Here is a 23,149-nt window from a genome sequence, read left to right as displayed (position 1 = left end):
CATGGCTTTGCACTCTTGCTCCACTGTGTAATCAGCCACAATCAGAATCAAGAGGAAGAGACAGACGGAAAGAAGGGGTAGTGTGTGTCTGTGTCATAGTTTCATGTCACACACCAGTCTAGTAATAGTCCTGTTGCAATATGCCACTTCCTCCTCCTTATCACAATCTTGTATTCCTTCTTCTCCCTAAGCTGACACACACAAAAATGTTACCCACCTTGAATATGCACCACCTTCAGCTACTAGACACAAGAAAACACAGAGAAATGACAGTTCATGCTAGTTTATTTTTTGGGACTAAAACAGATAAGTATATATAATTACACATATATACAGGGGCAAACACTGCTTTATAAGATTTTAAAAGAAGTTCTGTACATTTTAAGATGTAAAAACCACAAACAACATGATAACCAGTCGAGCCAGAATATGATCCTGCTGGTCCAATCAAATGGAAGGATTCAATAATTGCAGCCGTCTCCATGTGCGTATGAAGGAAGATTAAGCAATGCTGCGTGTTGGCTGTTGGTCTAAGAGCATACTAACTCTTCTTCATGGTTGATATTAGTGCCATCCTGAACTTCCTGCCTGTGTACTGGCGCTGCATTGTGTGCCTGACAGCAGTAACCCAAGGGGCAGTCATCTGGCGAGACGGGGGTGGGTGAATGCATTCAGGCTGACAGGGGCTCGTAGGTGTGGTAGTGGATCCCTTTAGAACAGGTGATCTTCATCACTGCTCCATTCAGCCTGCTGTCTGTGATCATCATCATCATCCCCTCAGCCACCAGAGATGGTCTGGAGGGGGTGGGAGGGTACATATGTTTATAGATAAGAATGAAGGTGATCACAGCTTCATTCATTCATGGTCCAAACAAACGCTCCACTCTCCTCTCCACCCATTTCTCTCCTTCCCTTTCATGTTTACTTACGTCAGGACTCCAAACTTGCGCATGCGGTGTTTGAAGTCATCTTTGAACTTGACAAACTTGCCCATGTTTTCCTCCAGTTCTACAGAATGGAGCAGGGGTGTGTCCACAAAGGCTGGGCACAGAGTGTTGATCCTCACCCCATAGTCACCATGTTCTGAGGCGTCCTAACACACACACACACACACACACAGAGGCATGTCCAGACATGTGTCTGTTTAGGAACTTGAGAGACGAGCATGCGTGTGTGTGTGTGTGTCTCACCGCCATTGCTCTGGAGAAGCCTATGACTCCATGCTTGGTGGCTGTGTAAACAGGCTGGTGAGGGGAGTGGAAGAATGCTAGGGAGAGGGGGAAACCAAAAGGGAAGGGTTACTGGAGGTACATCTGTATAGACACAGAGTTAATGTTTACCATGCCTTATCACAGCAGGGCACACACACACATCTTAGCACCTAGTGCTTCTGTTTGGATCTCATCTATCTCCTTTCGTCTATCCTCTCTCTAGCCCTCAACCTGTCAGGGAGTGTGTGTGAGAGAGAAAAGGTTAGGAAAGAGAGAATGTGTTTAAGACAAAATATGTCTTACACACAAACTGATCTGATTGTGACAGCTGGTTTGACCACAGGAAATGTCAAGATCATTATAAATAACTGACTGGTTAGCTGGCTGGAAGCCTGTTGGTTCTTTCTAGGATTCATGTTGTCCCTGCCTAGAAGCAGCAGTGATCCTAAAAGGCTTTTCCAGACCTGCCAGCTAGTCAGCCAGCCTGGGAGAAGGTGTTTAGGACTATTGTCTGAAATGCTGAACAGGCCGCCAGCCTGTCTCAGTCCAACTCTATCACTTTAAATATTTACAGCTCAAGCTTCCTCAGAACCTTGGCTGAACTGGAGAGCTAGGAGATTTAAGGTAGAGTGTGTGTGTGTGTAGATTAGAGAAAGTGTATGTTGCTGCCTGTTGTGTGTATGTGTGTATGCAAATGTATCCAGACATGTGGCTACCTGTTGTATGTGTGTGTGTGTGTGTCCAAACATGTTGTTCCATGTTTGCTCCAGATGGCCCCTGACTCTCAATGAGTGCGCTGCTGATATGGAAACACTCACCCATCTCTCTCTCCTTCACATTTGTATGCACACACACACACACGCACACACACACAGCTGAACAAAGTATGTTCCTATGTAGCCCAAGCCAAGCAAAGACCTAGAGAACCTAGAGAACTACAGCTCAACCTTTGTAAGAGTTGAGAAGCAGGAGGGGTGGGCAAGGGGAAAGAGAGTGAACTGTCCCTTAGAAATCTGGTGTTGCAAGAGCTGTGGTTACAAATATACTTAATCTCCTTTACTGGAATGGGGGTGTGTATAAAGACAGAGGGAGAGAAAAGTTGGGAGTTTGCAGTATAGGAGGTCATCTTAAACCAACAGTTGACACACAAATACTGTCTCCCTTTCTACATTTGTGACTCGGGATAAACTGGTACTGGCTTTGTCATGAGGAGGTTGTGTCCCAGGCTGACTGACACTGGAACAACAGTCCCACAGGCTCAAAGACCAGCTCAGGGCTCAGGGCAGACTAGCTCAGGGTTCAGGGGAGACCTGTCCTACCTGCCATGGATGACACATTGATGACAACTCCGCCCTGTTTCCCGTGTTCTTTACTCATATGTTCCAGACCGAGGTAGGTTCCTTTAATCACTGACGTCTGGAGAGAGAGGAGCACACACACACACACGGTAGGTGCTCTGGTAGAAAACATCTACAGAGAGAGAGTGGTCTGTGGAACTAGAGCATCACCGCCTATCTGATCTGTGTGTGTGTGACTAGCAGTCATGGTCTAGTGCACCTGAGACATGGTGGGGATGTCCAAATCAGTAACATGCAGACGTGTTACTGGGCCAGTCTGAGTTCACCTGACTAGCAATCAATAGTTGGTCAGTTGGCACTCTGACATTTTAGGGGGGAAATATTTGTCCTTGTCTGCATGTTTTTTCACGTGTAACACAGACATTTGAGTTCTCTGTATTGAACTACATTCTCTGCACAGAAATCCTCTGCTGAGTTTCACTTACCTTGTACCATGGTTACAAGGACATGAGGCAACTCATGATAACTAGGATGGAACCCTGTGCAACTCCTAGTAACTAGGATGGAATACTGTGCAACTCATAACTAGGGTGGAACGCTGTGCAACTCATAACTAGGGTGGAACGCTGTGCAACTCATAGTAACTAGAATGGAACACTGTGCAACTCATAGTAACTAGGATGGAACCCTGTGCAAGTCATAGTAACTAGGATGGAACCCTGTGCAAGTCATAGTAACTAGGATGGAACCCTGTGCAACTCATAGTAACTAGGATGGAACCCTGTGCAAGTCATAGTAACTAGTAACTAGGATGGAACACTGTGCAACTCATAGTAACTAGTAACTAGGATGGAACAATGTGCAACAAGGATGTGTAACTCACAAGGTTGACCTCAATGGTTTTCTCCCAGTTTTTCTCGTTGTTGATGCCGGCATTGTTGATTACGATGTCCAGACGACCAAACTGATCCACTGTGCTCTGAAACGCTTCTGAGGGAGGGTTGTTGTCAGTGGGCTCAATAGATACTAAATGGATCCCAATAAAAAAATGTTTTTCATGGGGCACATTATTCATGTAGTACCTCCAATTATGGAGGGGGAGGAGAAGGTTAGGACAGCACAGAGGCGTCAGGGAGGGACAGATGTAAGTGTTGGTGAACATAAAAGATTATGTCAGGAGGACTGACAGGAAAAACGCGGCTCGGCTGCCAGCCTCATAAAACTGCATCCATATCATTGTTAAGGTGACTAACACGGTGTACACTTTATGGGATTTTTTTTTCCAAAACCGGCAGAACAGTTTTGTCTCAACCCAGAGACGGTATAACTTGTATCTGCGTTCACCTGCCGTTACACAAACATTCCTCACAACAACCATCAATTGTAACTGCCCCTCCTCTTCTCCTCCCTCCCTGTATCACCTCTCTTGTAAGAGGACAGACCAAGCAGGTGTCATACTGGATATTAATCCGCCTGACGAATGTCTGCTGGGTGAGCTAGCTAAGTAGCCTACGCCAGCGTTGTAAAGCTTGTGCTAGCTTGTGTTAACTTACAACGCTATGTTAGCTAACTTTCTCAAGGTATGTAAACTACTTACAAGTGGCGTTATATCGACTGAGTCCGTATTTACATTTACATTTAGCAGGCGCTCTTATCCAGAGCGATTTACAGTAAGAACAGGGACATTCCCCCGAGGCAAGTAGGGTGAAGTGCCTTTCCCAAGGACACAACGTCATTTCGCATGGCCGGGAATCGAACCAGCACCCTTCTAATTAATTGACATTTACATTTAGTCATTTAGCAGACGCTCTTATCCAGAGCGATTTACAGTAAGTACAGGGACATTCCCCCGAGGCAAGTAGGGTGAAGTGCCTTGCCCAAGGACACAACATCAGTTGGCATGACCGGGAATCGAACTGGCAACCTTCGGATTACTAGCCCGATTCCCTCACCGCTCAGCCACCTTAAATTAGCTGACAATTGAACTACTTCTTTATCAGTGGTTTTAACTTCTACAGGTGTACTACCGTCTCTCCAAGATAGCTATAGTCCTACATGTCGCCAGCCAGGTAGTCCGTCTAAACTGCGAAAGGAATTTACTATCCATACTAGCGCAGATGTAGGATTGGAAACATTCCTGTGCCGAGGCCTCGGGCGGATTGGAATGCCTTTTAAAACAAACATATTCACTTTAAACTATGTTTAAACGATACATGTTAACAGCGGATAGGTTGTTAATTTGGGAACACTTACCAAAATCTAAGCACCGTCATAAACTCTTTAGAAGTCTAGATCATGATATAGAAGACAGCACAATGCATGAAGGAATTGCTGTGCGGAAAGACAACATTATTTTAAACAAGCTTTTTCTCATCACCTTGAAGCTTAGCCGCGTCGGTCACGTCGCACTGGATGAAGCTGCAGTTACCGACTCCAAACTGCTCGTCCAGCTGTTTCTTACACTTCTCTCCTACCTCTTGATTTAGATCCACTATGGAGACCTGTGGATACATAGACGCATGTCCGGTTGAATCATTTATTTGTCAAAAGTTGGAAAACACATTCCAGACGAGAATTCTTTCTTCAGAGAAATCTTCCTCGGTGACGCATCAAACGAAAGCCGCGAGCGTGGAAAAAGACGCGCGACATAAAGTGATAAAACCCGTGAACCGGTGTGTTTTAGCAAATTAACGACGTTCTAACCTTAGCCTCGTTCTTTAGCAATGACTCCACAACAGCACAACCGATGCCCTGCGCGCCGCCGGTGACCAGTGCCACTTTTCCGCGTAGCGCCATATCCAGGATACGGTTGTTTTGCGGAACGTCGCGGCGGGACGGTACCTATGTATCCCTGGTTTACCCGTCACGAGGGGGCGGCGTGTGGTGTATCTACTAAATAAACTCCCGCGGATAATGGCAGCGTCTCGTCTTTCAAGTTGTCATACCTGCCCTCCCACAAAGAGAGAAAGAGAGGGGGGGGGGGGAGAAGTATGCTGATTTAGACACTTCCTCCTGGTAGAGTGAAGTCTGCAGCCTATTAATCTGCCAACCTACAATCACACACCACAGTCTGCAGTTTGGCAAAGAAAGCCTCACCCTCAATTTAGGATTCAAACCTGCAATCTTTTGTAATCTGTCCCTTAGGTCACCTGACAGGTGAAGCAATGTTACATTTAGTCATTTAGCAGACGCTCTTATCCAGAGCGACTTACAGTAAGTACAGGGACATTCCCCCGAGGCAAGTAGGGTGAAGTGCCTTGCCCAAGGACACAACGTCATTTGGCACGGCTGGGAATCGAACTGGCAACCTTCAGATTACTATCCCGACTCCTTCACCACTCAGCCATCTGACTCCCTGTTCAGTCACACAGCAGATGAAAGTCACCAGATCTGGACTGTGTTGGTGTGTCCTCTGCTGTACATTATTGACCAGTCAAAGCCTTTCCTCGACCTCCAGCAGTGGCTTTATTTCAGATATGAAAAGTATTTACAGATGTACACAAAGACAGCATGTGTTTTTACACGCATGTGTGTGCTCTCTCCTCCCAGTTCACAGCAACACGACACAAACATGTTCAACACAGTCCCCCTTCCAAAAAAAGAATACATTAATATCATCATGCAGAACATTTAGTAACTTTTTTTTTGTACAAAATAAATGATCTTGTCACATGTAATATAAATGTACAATAAATATACTTCCTGGTTTCCTACTGTGTGTATAATAGCGTCAAACACTGACGTGAAGAGGTGGGTATTCAAATCTCTAGACGTGGGTAAGCTCATTAAGAAACATGTCGTGTCACATGTAAGAAAGCACGTTAAGTAATGTGTGTGCATGGGAAACTGTCCTGGTACCTGTTCTAGTACCTGCTACCTGTCCCAGTAGCTGTCTGGATACCTGGTACCTGGAACCTATCCAGGTTACCTGTCCTGGTCACATGTCACAGTCAGAGTAGTAACCTTGATTATTACTGTCTTTTGAGAGTCTGGTCAGGGAGGAGAAGCCTAGGAAACACAGGTCTGTCAGGCAGTGAGCTCTCTGTGGTGAAACTGGATACCGTGTGTGGGTGAGTGTGACAGAACCCCTGATAAATACCCAGTATGTGATGCACACTTTTTTTTTTTTTACATCAGTTTTCTTCAAACCAAAGAAAACAATACTGTATGTAATATCACATATATATATATATATATATATATATATATATATATATATATATATATATATATATATATATATATATATATATATATATATATATATAATCATACTGTATGTAATATACCCTCTTTAAAAAATAATAATTATATAACCATCTTGAACAACTTAAATAAGATTTTCAGTCAAGCAATGCATACAGCTCTGTTATTTATAATAACTGAATGTCTGTAATCTCTCAGTACATTAACTTTGTCCCCCTAACAAAGAACAGGTACCAGACCAGCCAGATATAAACCCGTGGGAACACTGATCTATATGTCCATCGGTAGACCGCAGGTAAACCTTTGTGGCATGTGTGGGTGAGGTGGGGAGGGGGGATCTAACCCCATTGGAAGGAACAATGTTAGACTGGCAGTAGAGCTGTAAGACACAGTGTTACAAACAGTGTTTAGGAGGAGTGTGTGTGCATGCGTGTGTGTGTGAATGTGTGAGCGAGTGTGTGTGTGTGTGTGTTTGGGAGCGAGTGTGTGTGTGCTAATCAACAGTATCTTTGGGGTTGGTGGGGCTGAATCTTCTCTATTCCATTCTGTTTTCTGTTTGCATAGTGAGTGACTGTGGGATTCTTGAATATATGTTTTTGCGTCTTATTGTATTTTTTCTGAGAAAGCCAGTGACAGTGTTGAGAATCTGGACTGTCAGTTTGGTGGTGAAACAGACATCTCTATTCGATATGTGCAGAAACTAGTTAGATAGCTACTCAGCAATTTTTCTTGTTAGTTAAATGGTCACTCAGCTAGTTATCTATTGCAGCTAACGCTTAAAGGACTGTATGCTTGGGCAGTTACTCAGTCAGTTAGTCCTTAGGTGTGTCTCCACCGTGACTCTCGCCAGGGTCAGTCTGTCCAGAGAGTCTGACAAAACATCTGCTGAGTTGCAGAGAAAATATGTGTGTATGTTTGTGTGTGGGCTGAAAAGGGAGGAGCGCAAACGTGGGTCATGGGACTGTTTCAGATTCTGTCCTTTGTTTCTTCCCCCAACCTCCTCCTCACCCTACCTAGATTGTCTCCTAGTGTCTCTCATCTCCTCTTTCATCTCCTCTCTCTACCTCCCCACCCTCCCCTTCTCCTGCTGTTGTCTAGGGTTTGTTGAAGTCTTCATGTCTCAGTATTTTGTAGAGGACCCAGTAGAAGATGTTGAAGAACAGGAAGGCCAGTGGGAATCCAGCTCTGGAGACGGTGTCGATCTTCTTGGCTCGGTCGATGAACAACTTCCTCATCTCTTCGTGGGACTTGGACCCGGGGCCGGTCCCGCCCCCTCCTCCGGTTGCGGTAGGCCCCGCACCGGTTGCCGTGGGTCCCGCAGGGGTGGCGGCATTGTTAGAGGTCGTCTTGGCGATAGCGCCCTCTTTACCGGGGGCGGAGCCCGAGGTTGCCATGGCAGTGAAGCTTAATCGACTCTCACGCACGTCCTCCTCCTGGACAGGAAACACACAGGTCAGAGGTCACGTGATACGTACTGTCCTGCCTCTCCTCTCTTCCCTCCCCTCCCCCTTCCTACTCCTCCTCTCCAACCCTCACTTTCTCAGCTTGGGGAGTTCCAGAGAGGACAGGATGACCTGGCAACAGTTAAACACACGTCTCTCCCATCCTCTCCTCCAGTACCCTCTCAGCCAGAGTGCTTCTGCCTTCAGCCTGAATTATTATATTTTGTATCTGTATGTGTGATGATTTTGAAAGGATAGGCCCACATCGTTTCTGGGACTAAATGTTCTCAGCTTAGTAAACCTTAACATTCCCGTAACAAAATGTCATTTCTCATCAGAACATTTGTAGAAACAATGAAACGTTAATAGTCACAATAGGAGCAGAAAACTGGCTTGGATTGAGTCCACTGATAAGATGTCTACAAGAGATAATAGTGCATCAGTTCCACATGGGAGAGAGCAACAGTCTGGTCTGAGTCCAGACCTGTCTGTGATCTCAGGAATCTGGGATCATGTGGAACAGAGAGAAGAAAGACAGAAGAACAGGATAGAGAAGAAAGAATTTTGTTCTTTCGTTTTTCGTATTTTCTCTCAGAAATGCGCTTTAGTGTTTGCAGGAGGGAATGTTGCAAACAGGCATACTTTAAAAGTAGGGTGGGAGAGGGAGGAGAGTGTAGGGAGAGTAGGGGAAGATGGAAAGAAAGGAAAGTAGATAAAGGGTAGGAAACAATGTAGAGAGAGGAGGGTGAGGAGGAAAGGAAGGACAAACAGAGAGCACGGAAGAGTTGTGAAATCACTCAGGAGGAATGCCTCTATTGGTCTGAGGAGACACAGGCAGAGAACTCCAAACTCAGAACACCACAACTGGTCTATGAACACATATACAGCTGACTGCCTGGTCCAACACACACACAGACACACAGACACAAATAGTCTTAAAGACAGACACAGCTTACCATCTGTCTTAACGCACACACAACTTACCGTCTGGTTAAACACACACAACTGACCGTCAGGTTAAACACACATACACACACAAACACACAGCTTACCCTCTGGTCTAACACACATACACACAGGTTGTTCTACGGGGGATCTGTAAGGGGTTCTGTTCCTTTCAGGTCTAGGTTCAAGAGTGTTCCGTTCAGGTCTAGGTTCTAGAGTGTTCCAGTGTAGTTTACCCGGATGTAGGATGAACCATAGATGTTCCCCATAGAACCGTAGAGGGGTTCTGGGTTCCTGAGGCCATTAATACGACGGAGGGACTCAGCCAGCTCACAGGGGTCCACCGGCCCTCCAGAACCTCCTCCACAACCCTCCGCTTCTCCCTCGCCCTACACCCAGCACGACCAGCAGGGGGCAGCACAGGCAGCATGCAGACACACATCCACACAGCACAGTAGAAGAACAGGTGAGATGAGCAGACATGCAGACAGGTAGAGAGGCAGACGGACAGGCAGAGAGAAAGAAAATAGACGGACTGGACACACTGTTGAAGCAGAGACGTGATCGTTAAATAAGTACAGTCCATGTCTGCTGCCTACAGTTCCAATCTGGGGCCACAGGATGGCAGTGTTGGTTTATGTTTGGAAGTCCGCCGTCCTGGGTGTAATTAGAGATCTTGGATTTATTCTGTCAAATCCCAATGACCAAAAACTTTTTAAAATCTCTAATCCAGCCGTCAGTCACCCAGCCCCCCCCCCCTCCCCCCCACAGTATTCTCAGTTGTTCAGATGTTTCGTACCTTGGTCTTCTTCCTCCTCCGACGGAACCTCAGCAGCTCCTTGTGTTGCCGGGAGACGAAGTTGACGGCGGCGTACTCCAGCAGAGCGGAAAAGACAAACAGGAGACACACGGCCATCCATATATCTATAGCCTTCACATAGGACACCTAGAAAGACACACACACACATTTATATTGGCAGTTCATCCCAAAGACAGTCATCAGATATCTATAGCTTTCCCATAGGACACCTGGACACACACACACACACATTTACAGGTCATCACACAGACAGGCAGTTCTCAGATGTCTATAGAGTAAGCTCAGAAACCCTTCAGCAAAGTGTAAACAGATTATGTGTGATCTAGTGTGTGTTTCAGTTTCAGACACACTCAGAATCGCTCTCAGTGTCAGCTGTAATCTGGCAGAGTTCTACATGAAGTTATATAAGACAACAGAGGCAGACCATGTGTCTGTCATGCGTGCGCACACACATACACACACACACACACACATACACGCACACACACTCACACAGGGAAGGTTCCCATGTAAATGTCACTTTGTTGTTCTTACACATGAACAAATAGCCACCCCACTCTCTCTATCTCTCTTGTACACACACACACCCTCTCTCCTCTATCCCTTCTGAATGACTGACAGGTCCAGGGCTGCGTGTGATTGGCTGACCTTGGGAAGGGAGGTCCTGGAGCCGGAGCTCTGTGTTGTCATGGTGAGCACCGTGGTGATGCCCAGGGCGACGCGGGCGGGTGCGGCATCCATGTTGATCCAGAAGGAGACCCAGGAGAGGATGACGATGAGGAGGGAGGGGATGTACATCTGGATCAGGTAGTAGCCCATCTGACGCTCCAGGTGAAAACGCACCTCGATACAGGTGAACTTACCTGAGGGGGTGGGGGGAGGGTTGCAGAGGGTTAGGGTTACTGTCTCACCTGGGGGGCAGAGGGTCTGGTAAGACTAGCATCAGCCTTTGTTGGTCATGCCTTGTTAAATCTCTCTTTCTCTCTCACACACGCACCCACCCACCCACACCCACACACACACATACCCCTGCAGACTAACTGTTCTGTCCGTATTGAGGCAGTGACCTGATGAGAAACTTCTAGACACTCAGGGAGGTGAGTGTGTTTGTGTTTGTGATCTAACAAGGCCTGACTGTTAAAGGCTAATGGTGAGTGTGTGGGTGTTGAGACACACGCAGACTCTGACCACCCTGGCCCTTGCAGATGTGGCCGGGAGACCCCACAGCAGGCCTGTGTGAGTGACAGCCTGCTGGACCACAGGAGACCCTCACGGAAGACAGACCACAGCTAACAAATAGATGACTGGGGGAGAGAGAGGAGGGAGGGAGGGTGGGAGAGAGAGAGGAGGGAAGGATAGAGAGATGAGGAAGGGAGAGAGAGAGGAGGAAGGGAGAGGAGAAGCAGTGTACATTCTGTACTGAACTAACATTGGGTGGGTTTTGTGACATGTCCCATCACAACATGGTAGCATCCATCCCTCCACTTTTTCAGCCCTACCTCCCTTATTCTCAGGCATGTAGCGTGCTGTGTTAATGCAGTCTTAATGTTACATCATGGTTGTATTACAGTTTTAATCCTCATCCTATGCTGTGAAGAACAACGACCCACATACAGGGTGTGCATGTGCGTGTGTGTATCTGTGTTCGTAAGTGTATGTGTGTGTGTGTGTGTTTGTGTGTATGCTGCAACATGTCACCTCAGGGAGCACCTGTCAATCAAAGAATCAATATCACAGTTACAGAACACTGGCCATCTTCAACCCCCCCCCTCTCCCCCCCATCTCTTCATCTCCGTCTCTCTCTGGTGCTTTCTTCCCAAGTTGAACAGACATTTGCCCTGAAGTCAAAAATGTCTCAAAGGAAAAACTCAGTCATAGAGTGTGACCTGTGTAACTGTGTATGTGTGTGTGCGTGTGTGTGTCGATTGATGAAGTGTGTGATTGTACCAGATTGTTTTTACCAGCTGATCGCGTTTATCTTCTATATATTCACAGGAGTGCAGGCGTCTGGGATGGAAGGATGGAGGTATGGAGGGATGGAAGGATGCATAATTGAGGAAGCGAAAGGAGAGAAAACAAGACTTTGCAATCATACGCCAATTATCCCTCTCTCTCTTTCTCCATCTTTTTTTTCTTTCTCGTCCCCAACCTCTCTCTCTCTTTCTTTCTCTCTCTTTCTCTCCTGCTCTGTTCAGGTAAAAAAGCTTGTATGGAGGAAGGAGGGTTAGAGGAATACATGAAAGGAGGGAGGAAGGAGGAAGGGATTGGAGGAATTGTGGACATGACAGCTCATGAAACATGCAACTCGTTTGCTCCATAATTCACCACACACACACGTACACACAATCACATTTACAGGACACACAGTTGTAAACGTGACACATGGGAGAGTTGAGGCCACGTAGAGAGACCAAAGTAGAGAGAACAATTCACAGTCATTGTGTGTTTAGGATTGGGTGGGTTTTGAAAGATGAAGGCGCATGCTGATTGGTTGATAGCTTTCTTGATTGACTGCTCCAAGGTCCTACCTGTGTTGTAGTGCTTGGTGCAGTATCTGAGATCTGATTCATCCTTGAGAAGGAACTGTGGGAGGGTCAGCCCATCGGCCACCTGGACTGGTCCGTTCTCCTGCCACTCAAAGATCAGGTCGTTCATAGTGTAGCCAACTGGAGAAGGGGAGAGTGGCGCGACATGAGTCAGCACAGTCACATATCACCACAGAATGATAGAAAGATTTGTGTTTTTGCGTTCATTAATATAAGTCTTCATTATAACACCTTGTTATAGAACATGTATTGATCCAGAACACAGGAAGTTCTTCTTAGTGGACAGGAAATCATTGATGTTCATTTAGCTCAGTCTAGTGAGTCAATAGACACATTATGGAGAGAGGCATGAACGTATGTGTGAGAGAACACCTCAGGTAACAGTGCTCCATTAGAAGAGGCCTTCAGTAACAATAGAATAACAGATGTCTGACAAATACTGGTCAGATTGATGAGGAGAGGAGAGGAGGATGAGGGGAGGAGAAGAGAGGGGAAGAGAGAATGAGAGAAGGAGGAATAGAAAGAATTTATAACCATGGAGACGGAACTCCAGAGGTGTAGAATCGTCTCAGTGAAGATACTAAAAATAAAACCCTTTCAGTATATGAGTTTGGCTGGAGGAGTCATGTCACATTTACTTCAAACAACCGTTCTCTGTTCTCTCTCGTTCTGTTCTCTCTCTCGTTCTGTTCTCTCTCTCTAGTTCTGTTCTCTTTCTATTTTTCTGTTCTCTCTCTCGTTTTGTTCTCCATCTTTCTGTTCTCTCTCTATCTCTGCCTGTCTCTGTGTTCTCTTTCTGCCTGTTTTCTCTTTCCTGCCTCTCTGTTGTCTTTCTCTATCTCGCTCGGTTCTCTCCCTCTCGTGCCTCAGGGTGGGAGAGAGAGGAAACTGGAGACAAATGACTATTGGTAGAGGGGAGGAGAGAAAAGGAGAAGGAAGAGGGGGTGGAGGAGAGGAGAGGAAGAAAAGGAGATGACGGGGAATCTCAGTGGATGAGTCTCTGCAGTATGACTCAAACTGACCTCAACATGACTAATAGTCCAATACAATTTTTCTAACAGTTCATTGTCCAATCAGATTAGACTACAACTATGACCCTGTTCTCCTTTCATCTCGACCCTGGTCTACGGACTAGAAAAAGGACCAGGCAAGCCCCTGGAATGGGCCAGAACCAGGCTAATTGCTGGAATGGTCTAGGAGCAGACTAACTCCTGGATGAACTAACAAATGAGGACAACTAGGGACTCCAGGCGTTAGACTGCACCACCCACTCTCCCTTTGGGAGATGGAGGAGGAGGGAAGAGGGAAGGGGGAGGAGAGGGGATGAACAGATGAATAAATTATGACTGAGTAATTAGAAGGGTTTCCTGCTTCTTTATATAGCTATTCATGTCTGTCTATACTGCTGTCTCTATTTCTCCATCACCACCTCTCCTTCAACCACCGTCCTCATCCTTCTATCTCCCTTTCACCCATTTTCTCCATCTGCGTGAGGGTCTGTAGGGAACAGAACAAGGTGTTTGTGCAACAAAATAAAGTCGGAATGTGTGTTCTGGGTTATCAGAGTGCTGCCCGCCGTGGGCTCTGCATCTCTCTCTGTCTCTGTGTGTGTGTGTGTGTGTGTGCGTGTGTGTGTGCGTGCGTGCGTGTGTGAGTGTGCGGCCTCTGTGCTCTAAGAGTGTTCTTGTACCAGTCTGTCCCCTTCTGCTCCAGGGAGAGATGTGACAGTGTGTCCTGGGCTACCAGAGTGCTGTTGGGTCTCTCTCTCTCTCTCTCTCTCTCTCTCTCTCTCTCTCTCTCTCTCTCTCTCTCTCTCTCTTTCTCTCTCTCTCTCCCTATCCATCTCTCTCTTTCTCTCTCTCTCTCTCTCCCTCTCTCTCTCTCTCTCTCTTTCTCTCTCCCTATCCCTCTCTCTCTCTCTCCCTATCCCTCTCTCTCTCTCTTAGTGATGTTTTGACTGGAGGGAGATAAACAGGGACAAAGTGCTGGGACAGAGGGGCTGGATTAAAAGCCTTTTCGCTCCTCACACACACACACACACACACACAGCCATGGGGGCATGAGGAGATGAATTATTTTTGTCTGTAGGACACTGGCACGACACACATCTCATGGTCAGTCTCATAGCGGTGGGGGGAGAGGGGGGTGGGGGGTGGCAGAGAGGTACATTTAATGACTGGGATAATGCGAGCAGCACACAAATTGGTCCATTGTATTATTTTCGAATCTATTGTTCTATATTATTTTCCAGAAGTCCGTTACCTTAATTGGAGACTGGAAACTAGATAATTCCCTCACACACATGTGCACACACACACACACACACACACTCATGCTCACATATGCACACACACTTGCTCATCCAGGACATTCTCTCACAGACACACACACACACACACACACAGCAAGTTCATGATACTTTTCATGGATCAGTTAATGACCTGGATACTGTAGAAGCTGACTGCTCTTACATAACCTGCTGTTGGACAATGGTCAGGGAGGGAAGAGGGGTCTGTGTGTGAGCGGGAGCCTGCGTCTGATCGTGTGTCTGTGTGTATGTAGGGTAGTGTGTGGGTGAACTCACAGCTCTCCAGCTGCATGATGCAGGTTTGAACGTCCATGGGAAAGTTCTTCAGGTCCATTGGACAGGAGAGGGTTAGCGTCAATCTGAAAGAACACACACACAATCAGCATGTTGTCATTTGACATCATTTCCTCACAGCTTCCATCCCGAGATTTGCACAGAATCCAAAATCCACTCTCTCTTCATCTACCTCTCTCTTTCCTTCTCTCTCCCTCTCGCTCTCTTTATCTCTCTTTCTGTCTTTATCTCTTTCTCATTCCCTCTCCCTCCCTGTCTCTCTCTCCCTCACCTGATAGAGTAAAGGACGTTGCCGTTCTTGAAGATGCGCAGCAGCTTGTTGTCCGTGGTGACCTCGTGGAAGTGAGCCCCCTTCTCGTTGGCAAAGAACAGATCTGGTTTCCAGATGGAGTCCAACATGGAGGGGTCCAGATCCAGGCTGTCATCAGGGTACTCACTGTAGGCCAGGCGGGGGTCGTTCCACTGCTGACGCAGGAAGATGTTCACACGGTAGTCCTGGACACACACACACACACACATCTCAACATTGTCCTGGACACACACACCTGAGCACTTCATAGTCCTGGACACACAAACACACACACATTTCAATATAGTCCAGGACACATAGTGCCCCTAGAGGGACCACACAATGGTCTACTCAGATCACCATCATGTCCTTCCTCTCTCTCTCTCTCTCTCTCTCTCTCTCTCTCTCTCTCTCTCTCTCTCTCTCTCTCTCTCTCTCTCTCTCTCTCTCTCTCTCTCTCTCTCTCTCTCTCTCTCTCTCTCTCTCTCTCTCTCTCTTACTCTTTCTCTTACTCTCTCTCTCTCTCTCTCTCTCTCTCTCTCTCTCTTACTCTCTCTCTCTTACTCTCTCTATCACTATTTCATTCCATTACATCTGCCACTACTACATCTTTAAATGCAGTGGTAATAAACTGTGTCCCCCCCAGGGAGGTGATGGTCCATGTATGCATCCTGTCACGAAACACACACACATGCATCCTCCCCCTTCCCCTCTCTGCCTGGGGGGTGAGTGTGTATGGGTGACCTCTCTTCTTCACTACCACTGACCAGAACAGGACAGGAAACAGGAGAGGACAAGAGACAGGAGACAAGAGAGGACAGGAGACAGGAGAGGACAGGAGACAGGAGAGGACAGCAGACAGGAGTGGAAAGGAGACAGGAGAGGACAGGAGACAAGAGACAGGAGAGGACAGGAGACAGGAGAGGACAGGAGACAAGAGACAGGAGAGGACAGGAGACAGGAGAGGACAAGAGACAGGAGAGGACAGGAGACAGGAGAGGACAGGAGACAGGAGAGGACAGGAGACAGGAGAGGGACAGGAACCAGGAGACAGGAGAGGACAGGAACCAGGAGACAGGAGAGGACAGGAGACAGGAGAGGACAGGAGACAGGAGAGGACAGGAGACAGGAGAGGACAAGAGACAGGAGAGGACAGGAGACAGGAGAGGACAGGAGACAGGAGAGGACAGGAGACAGGAGAGGACATGAGACAGAAGACAGCAGAGGACAGGAGACAGGGCAGCGGAAGACAGGACAGGACACAGCAGAGGAGGACAGGATGAGACGGGATAGGACGACACGATATAGGACAGGAGGTGAAAGCCAGAGTCTAAATCCATGTTTTTAATCAACAGCAACAACAACAATCAGTGCAGTGCTGTCTGTCACCACTGCAGCAACAGGGCAGTGTACTCTGGAACGCTGGGATGTAAAGCCTCTTATCCAGCCCATGCATCCACCTGCTGCTGCACAACACGCACGCCAAGCAAAACCACACTGGCAGTCAGCCAGTCAGTGGTCCAGCCGGCCAACCGGCCAACCAGACAGTTTTTCAGCCAGCCAACCAGGGCTATGAACGGTCCATCTCTACGGTGATCATCTCCACGGCGATCACAACACTGCTGGATCTCTGGGTCCTCTAAAGGATTCCCCCAGAGGCTCATCTACCAATCTGTCACACACAAACAGCCTGGGATGAGGAGATGTAGAAGGGAACGAGGGCCAGATGGCTCGGAGAGGAAAGGAGAGGAGGAAGGAGGAGAGAAGAGAGGGAAGGAGAGGGAAGGAGAGGGAAGGAGAGGGAGAAGGGAGGAGACGACTCCGTTAAGTGATTCATGGACAAGAGGCTTAAGTGGGGGTGTTCCCCTGGGCCTGTGACGATCAGAGGTGTGGGGGGGGGCAGAGTGTTACAACCTGTGGAACAACATCCCTTCACAGCGCATCGAGAGAGAACAAGTAAGAGAGAGAGAGGGAGTGGGATGGAGAGAGACAGAGAGGGCAAGGGAGAGAGAGATACAAAGAAAAGGGGACTGAGAGAAGGGGAAGAAGGGGTAATTACTCTTTTATTGGGTATGTGGCTGCTGGAGTATTTATAAAACCTCCATCACTTCAGTGACTAGTTATCAGAGCACTTGTGCGTGTGTTCTGTGTGTGTGTGTGTGTGTGTGTGTGTGTGGATAGTGGTAATGACAGCAGAGTCATCCCACAGCCATTGACTTATTCAGGCGGTTGCTGCAGAGGTAACAGGGTGAGTGAGAGTGTGTGTGTGTGTATGTGTGTGTGCCTGCCTGCCTGCCTGCATGGGTGTTTAGGAGTTAATGTGTGTGTGACAAGAGAACGTGTCAGTGCAGAGTTAGCCTTGTCAGAATCAAACAGACGGCCCATCCCAGAGTGTGTGTGTACGTGTGTGTGTCTGTACGTGTGTGTGTATTGTGGTCTGCTCAAGGGAGCCTCTCGTTTCTGTTCTTCCATCTAGACTCATCAACGCATGTGACAATCAACTCAGAGACAGGTTGCACACACAAGCACACACACACACGCCATGGTGACAGTCCTCAGTACACAAGCACACACACACACGCCATGGTGACAGTCCTCAGTACACAAGCACACACACACACGCCCTGGTGACAGTCCTCAGTAGCTGGACCCTAGGTGACCAAGCTTCTCTATAAGAAACAGTAAAACTCTTATCATCATGCTACCTAACAAATGTATGCCAAATGATTGGCATACATTCAATATTGTGAATGTATCACTCCGTAAGGTTTAACGTAAACATAATCTAACCCATAGTAAGAGACATAATGGAACATGAGTCCCAGCGCGCTCGGCCCCAACTGTGGGCTTCTCCTACTGCCCTCACACACATCCTGCTGCAGCACATCACCTCAGATCAGAGCTGTGTGTGTGTGTGTGTGTGCATGCGTATGTATGTGTGTGAGCAGGGCTGTTAAAATGCCTCTTACATAAGGTTCCCTGAGGAGCAGGTCTGAGAGATGTCATCCCAGGAAACAAGTGGAGCTGACAAGTTCCTGGCCCACCGTGTGTGTGTGTGTATGTGTGTGTGTGTGTTTGTGTGTATATCAGGCCCCTCTCCGTTTCTTCCCTGGGGTGTTAGAAGCCCAAGTCCTAGAGCACATTCGCAGTCACGCTACACCCCAATACACATGCCATACTACACACGCTAACATGCTAATGGCCACACATTGCTACACAACATAACATGCCAACAACGCACAAGCCTCCTTCTGAAACAGGATGACAAGGCCAGGCCCTAGGCTGACACTGGCTTTGTCTTCTCTACTCTAAACAACAACACAAGGGAGAGATACCCTCCCTGTGTGTGTGTTTGGAGAGAGAGAGAGACAGAGAGAGAGAGAGAGAGAGAGAGAGAGAGAGAGAAGAGAGAGAGAGAGAGAGAGAGAGAGAGAGAGAGAGAGAAATTCCCTTCCTGTGTGTGTGTGTGCATGTTTAACTCCTGTTGTGAACTATTCTCAAGGATAGTAAAACAAGGAAAAAGAGGATTTTGAATGATTAAATTTTGTCCCCAAATCAAGACAAAACAAACAAAGGTTTAGGGTCAGTCTGTGTGTGCGTGTGTGTGTGTGTGAGAGAGAGATCTTTGTGAGTATGCAAGAAAGATACATACCATGGTGGTTTCAGCAATGGAGCCAAAAGAGTTGATGAAGATATTACAGGAGACATTTACAGGAGGACCTGAGAGAGAGGAGATGGACAGATTGAGAGGGTGAAAAAAAGAGAGAGAAATGGAGATGGGGCTATGGGTTAGTGTTTGTACGTGTGTGTTTGTACGTGTGTGTAACTTGACTGACAGATCGATGATCCTTGGGCTCTCCCTGTCAGCGCTGGACGAGGAATATAGGAGGGGTGTGTGTGTGCGTCCGTGTGTGCGTGCGTGTGTGTGTGTGGGGGGCAACCCCTCTCGCCTGAGCGCTCCAGTGAACCCGGCTTCCCTCCCTCATACGTGTGGATGCTCACATGCGACCACACATCCACCCATCCACCCAGACACACAAACACACATCCACACATCCACACAAACACACACTCTGTGCTTCCATCCACACAAACACACATACTCCTTTAAGCTATGACACATAACTTTTCAGAACAATAGTAAAAATGGTATGTGTTTGTGGCGTTTTAGCCTTAGGCTGGACATCCATTTGTATTATTCATCCAACACTGGTCGTGTTGAGCCCACACACACACACACTCGGTACACATGTCCTGCAAATGACCCACTAAAGAATTTAACAAGGATTGTTACACAACAACAAGGTGTTTTATATTTCTTTATAGACTGGAAATTCAGTTGGGCCTAATCCAGTTAACAGGAATAGGTCCACTGTACCTTTAAAGTTTGGGCGGATACGGGCGTCATATCCGGAGGTTCTGCCCATCAGCTTGTCCAGGAAGTCTGAGGGCGACATGGGCACTGCCCGTCTGGCATGGTCCGGTTCCTTAGACGCCACCAGGCTACACACACACAAACACACACACACACACACACAGGGAGAGAGAAACAGTAGGACAATGGTCATTCCATTACTGTCTGTTACTGAAATACCTTTTGACACCATCATTCACATTGAGCAGCTACGGTAGAGATTGAATAAATGAAGAGAGGCAGGAGAGAGAGAGAGAAGAGGGTAGATGGAGAGTGGGGGGTAGAAACTGATGTAGAAATTGAGTGTTGAGTGCAGGAAAGAGTTCTCTTTAGTAATAGAAAATGTGCTAGTTGGGAAGAGGAGAGGAAAGTAAAGGAGAGGAGGAGACAAAAAGAGAGAATAGGAGTGGAGAGGACATGACAGGAAAGTGCGGGAGAGGAGAGCCAGTACTGAGTATTGAGACATGTTCAAGGATTAAGCTACATAGTGTAGGAGCTTAATGATCAGAGAGCAGTCTAACATGAGATAATCCACTTCTCTGTGTGTGTGTGTGTGCTTGTATGTGAGTGTGTGTGTGAGAGAGCAAGAGACAGAGCTCAGGTGATTGTCTCCCCCTCGTCTGTCTCTTCTGTGCCTGTGTTTCATCCTGACGTCCTTTTTCAACTGTCACAGCTGCTTTCAAATTCCACACACTTGCACACACAGACACACACGCACACACACAATCACACCGAAAGACTGTGTGCAAGAGTGTGTAGAGTGGGTGTGCACACCACTGTGTCTCTCTGCGTGTGTGTGTGTGTTCATGTCCCCAGGCAGTCCAAACAGCCAATGTATATTTGATCAGGGAGGTAGGGAAGGTTATCTGTGTTGAAACGTAGGTACACACACACACATACACACACAAACACACCTCTGCACCCATACATACCCACACATATCTACCCATCTAAAGGCCAAAGTATGCTTGGTAAGACAAGTCAGAAATAGTCAAACACTCTCTGCATGCACGATCCTTCAAACACCAACGTCCATCTTCATGGACATGCAAAATGTAAACAAACGGAGTTCGTTTGTTGACATTTCGGCGTTTCAGAAGGTTTCTCTCAGCACACCAGCGACCCTGTGTGACAACCGCCCCGACTCAGCTCCATGTCTCAGTGGGGTGTGGACGGGGTGGTTGTCACACAGGGTCGCTGGTGTGCTGAGAGAAACCTTCTGCTGATGATGGGCGCTGTAAGTGCAAACACGGAGCCGATGGCAGTTGTAGCTGTAGTCGCGATGCAGCTGTGTAGCTGAGGTGACGATGGTAGCTGTGGATAGTGGTGTGGTGGTGTGTGCACATGAAGCTGATGGGGTTTGAGGTTGTCATGTGACTCCTGGCTGTGGTGTGAACCTCTGCTGCTCTTCCTGTTGACCCTCTAATGCCTGATGTCTGCAGAGCAGGAATGACATCATGGGGTCAGAGGTCAGGATTAAGCTGCGGCGCGCTGAGAAATGCAGTATTACATTGTGAGTGAGTATGTGTATGTGTGTGTGTATGTGTGTGTGTGTGTATGTGTGTGCATGCCTGCTTGGATCAGCAGTGTTCAGCTTAGTGAGCCAGAGAGGTCATATTTGGGTATAGGCTGTTAGGTAGGAATGATGGATGCATTCATAGTCCTGAGCTAGGCTGGCTACACAGTGCTAATAAGGCCACCATACGACAGTAGGTCACTTCGTGGAGCTGCACGACAGAATGATAGGGCCCCTCGTGGAGCTGCGCGACAGGGCCTAGGATCTCCCTGATCTTTATTTACTGCTCTTTGGGAGTTGTAGTCCTAACCCTCTCAACCCTCCATCTCCCATACTGCCCTAGGCCATCTCCCTTAAGCAACATGTGGCATCCTTAAAGATCACCATGGTCAGGCAGTCAAGAAGGGCCTGTAGCTATGGTAACTACATCCCAAGGACCACTGGGGTGATGCTCCACTGGCGAGGGAAACAGCAGGTCTTTTATGAAGCGATCGATCTAGCTTGATTAAACACACACACACACACACATAAGTAGTCTTCCCTGACTCTTCCAAGTCAATGCTTACATCTAACTGGATGTTGTTCAACAGATTACAGTCTGCTACACATCTGGGAACACACACTTGCACACACCCATGGTTACTACATAGGTTCAGGTCCCCGATTAGAGTAGATTATTTTGGATTAGGAGGATACATGTTTGATTAATTGAGATTAGGGTAGAATGGGTCAGATTAGCGGTGAGAAGTGTGGAAGATGAGAGGTGATACGTAGAGAGAGAGACCTACCACACAGCTGTATGGACTCTATCTCCCATGGTGCATGGAGCAGGAAGAGGAAGAAGAGCAGGATGAGAAATTACATATTCCCATGTCACATGACTAGGGACATGACCAAGCAGGCACAGCCATGCTCCCTTTGTTCTCCTATATATCTCTTTCTCTCTTTCCTTCCTCTCTCCCTCCATCCCTTTTTCATGCTCTCCTTTTTCCTGTCCTTCTCCAGTATCTCTCACACACTCAATCCCCCTCCATCCCCTCCTCTCTCTCAGTGCAGTCCTTCCCCTACTCTCTCTCTCTCTCTCTTTCTCTCTCTCTCTCTCTCTCTCTCTCTCTCTCTCTCTCTCTCTCTCTCTCTCTCTCTCTCTCTCTCTCCTCCTCTCTCTCTCTCTCCCCTCTCTCTCTCTCTCTCTCTCTCTCTCTCTCTCTCTGTCTCTCTCTCCCCCTCTCTCTCCCCTCTATCTCTCTCTCTCTCTCTCCTTCAGTAAACTCTTCATTCTGCTCTTTAATCCATGCCCATGCTTCCAGGCATCCATATTCCCATTCCAGTCTCGTTTAAATGCATGTGTGTGTGTGTGTGTCTGTGTATGACTGTGTGTATGTGTGTGTGGGTTTGTGTCTATGTGTGTGTGTTTGTGTGTGACTGTGTGTATGTGTGTGTGGGTGTGTGTGTGTCTGTGTGTGTGTGACTGTGTGTGTGACTGTGTGTGTGTGTTGGGCGGGAGGTGGTGGGTGGGTGATTCTTCATTCCCAGGCCATGCTCTAAGTGCCACTTACTGAAAAGTACAGCTGATGAAGGTAAAGAACCACACACACTCACATGCACACACACACACACACACACATGCATGTACTCTCTAACACATACACACGGATGATGGCCGTGTGTGTCAGAGTTCTGAGGCACCGGTAAATGTTAGGCATGTCAAACACACCTCAGAAAGAAAAGCTGAACTGACATTCCGTCAGCGTAGCCAGACACAAATACACACACACAGACACACACAAACAGACACACACACACACAAAGACACACACTCACACACGCACATGCACACATACACAATCACACACACAGAGA

The 23,149-nt window shown here is 47.5% G+C and overlaps 2 protein-coding genes across 3 annotated transcripts in view; both read right to left on the bottom strand.

The window, feature by feature from the left end:
* Positions 1–267: 267 nt before the first annotated feature.
* hpgd (15-hydroxyprostaglandin dehydrogenase) lies at positions 268–5,377 on the bottom strand. 2 transcript variants are annotated; one of them, XM_067250817.1, is made up of 7 exons: positions 5,213–5,377; positions 4,887–5,010; positions 3,393–3,535; positions 2,531–2,627; positions 1,191–1,267; positions 930–1,093; positions 268–795 (listed from the first exon to the last, which is right to left on the bottom strand). In XM_067250817.1, the coding sequence occupies exons 1-7, from the start codon at positions 5,303–5,305 to the stop codon at positions 672–674; spliced, it is 822 nt and encodes a 273-aa protein (XP_067106918.1). In that variant the 5' UTR covers positions 5,306–5,377; the 3' UTR covers positions 268–671. The 2 variants fall into 2 exon arrangements, with proteins under 2 accessions (XP_067106918.1, XP_067106919.1); XM_067250818.1 differs by having other exon boundaries at positions 3,393–3,499; positions 5,213–5,372.
* A 2,432-nt stretch (positions 5,378–7,809) lies between these two features.
* glra3 (glycine receptor, alpha 3) overlaps positions 7,810–23,149 on the bottom strand; it is a 20,519-nt gene continuing 5,179 nt past the window's right edge. The window contains exons 2-9 of the mRNA XM_067250429.1: positions 19,738–19,862; positions 19,012–19,079; positions 15,342–15,565; positions 15,053–15,135; positions 12,451–12,588; positions 10,571–10,785; positions 9,902–10,048; positions 7,810–8,148 (exon numbers count right to left, since the gene is read on the bottom strand). Of these exons, the coding sequence (XP_067106530.1) occupies positions 7,810–8,148; positions 9,902–10,048; positions 10,571–10,785; positions 12,451–12,588; positions 15,053–15,135; positions 15,342–15,565; positions 19,012–19,079; positions 19,738–19,862 (1,339 nt within the window). The remainder of the gene's footprint in view (positions 8,149–9,901; positions 10,049–10,570; positions 10,786–12,450; positions 12,589–15,052; positions 15,136–15,341; positions 15,566–19,011; positions 19,080–19,737; positions 19,863–23,149) is intronic.

This window comes from Osmerus mordax, chromosome 14 (assembly GCF_038355195.1).
Source record: "Osmerus mordax isolate fOsmMor3 chromosome 14, fOsmMor3.pri, whole genome shotgun sequence".
NCBI lineage: Eukaryota > Metazoa > Chordata > Actinopteri > Osmeriformes > Osmeridae > Osmerus > Osmerus mordax.
Note: the sequence above shows the minus strand (reverse complement) of the source record. Positions and strands in the feature narration are given on the sequence as shown.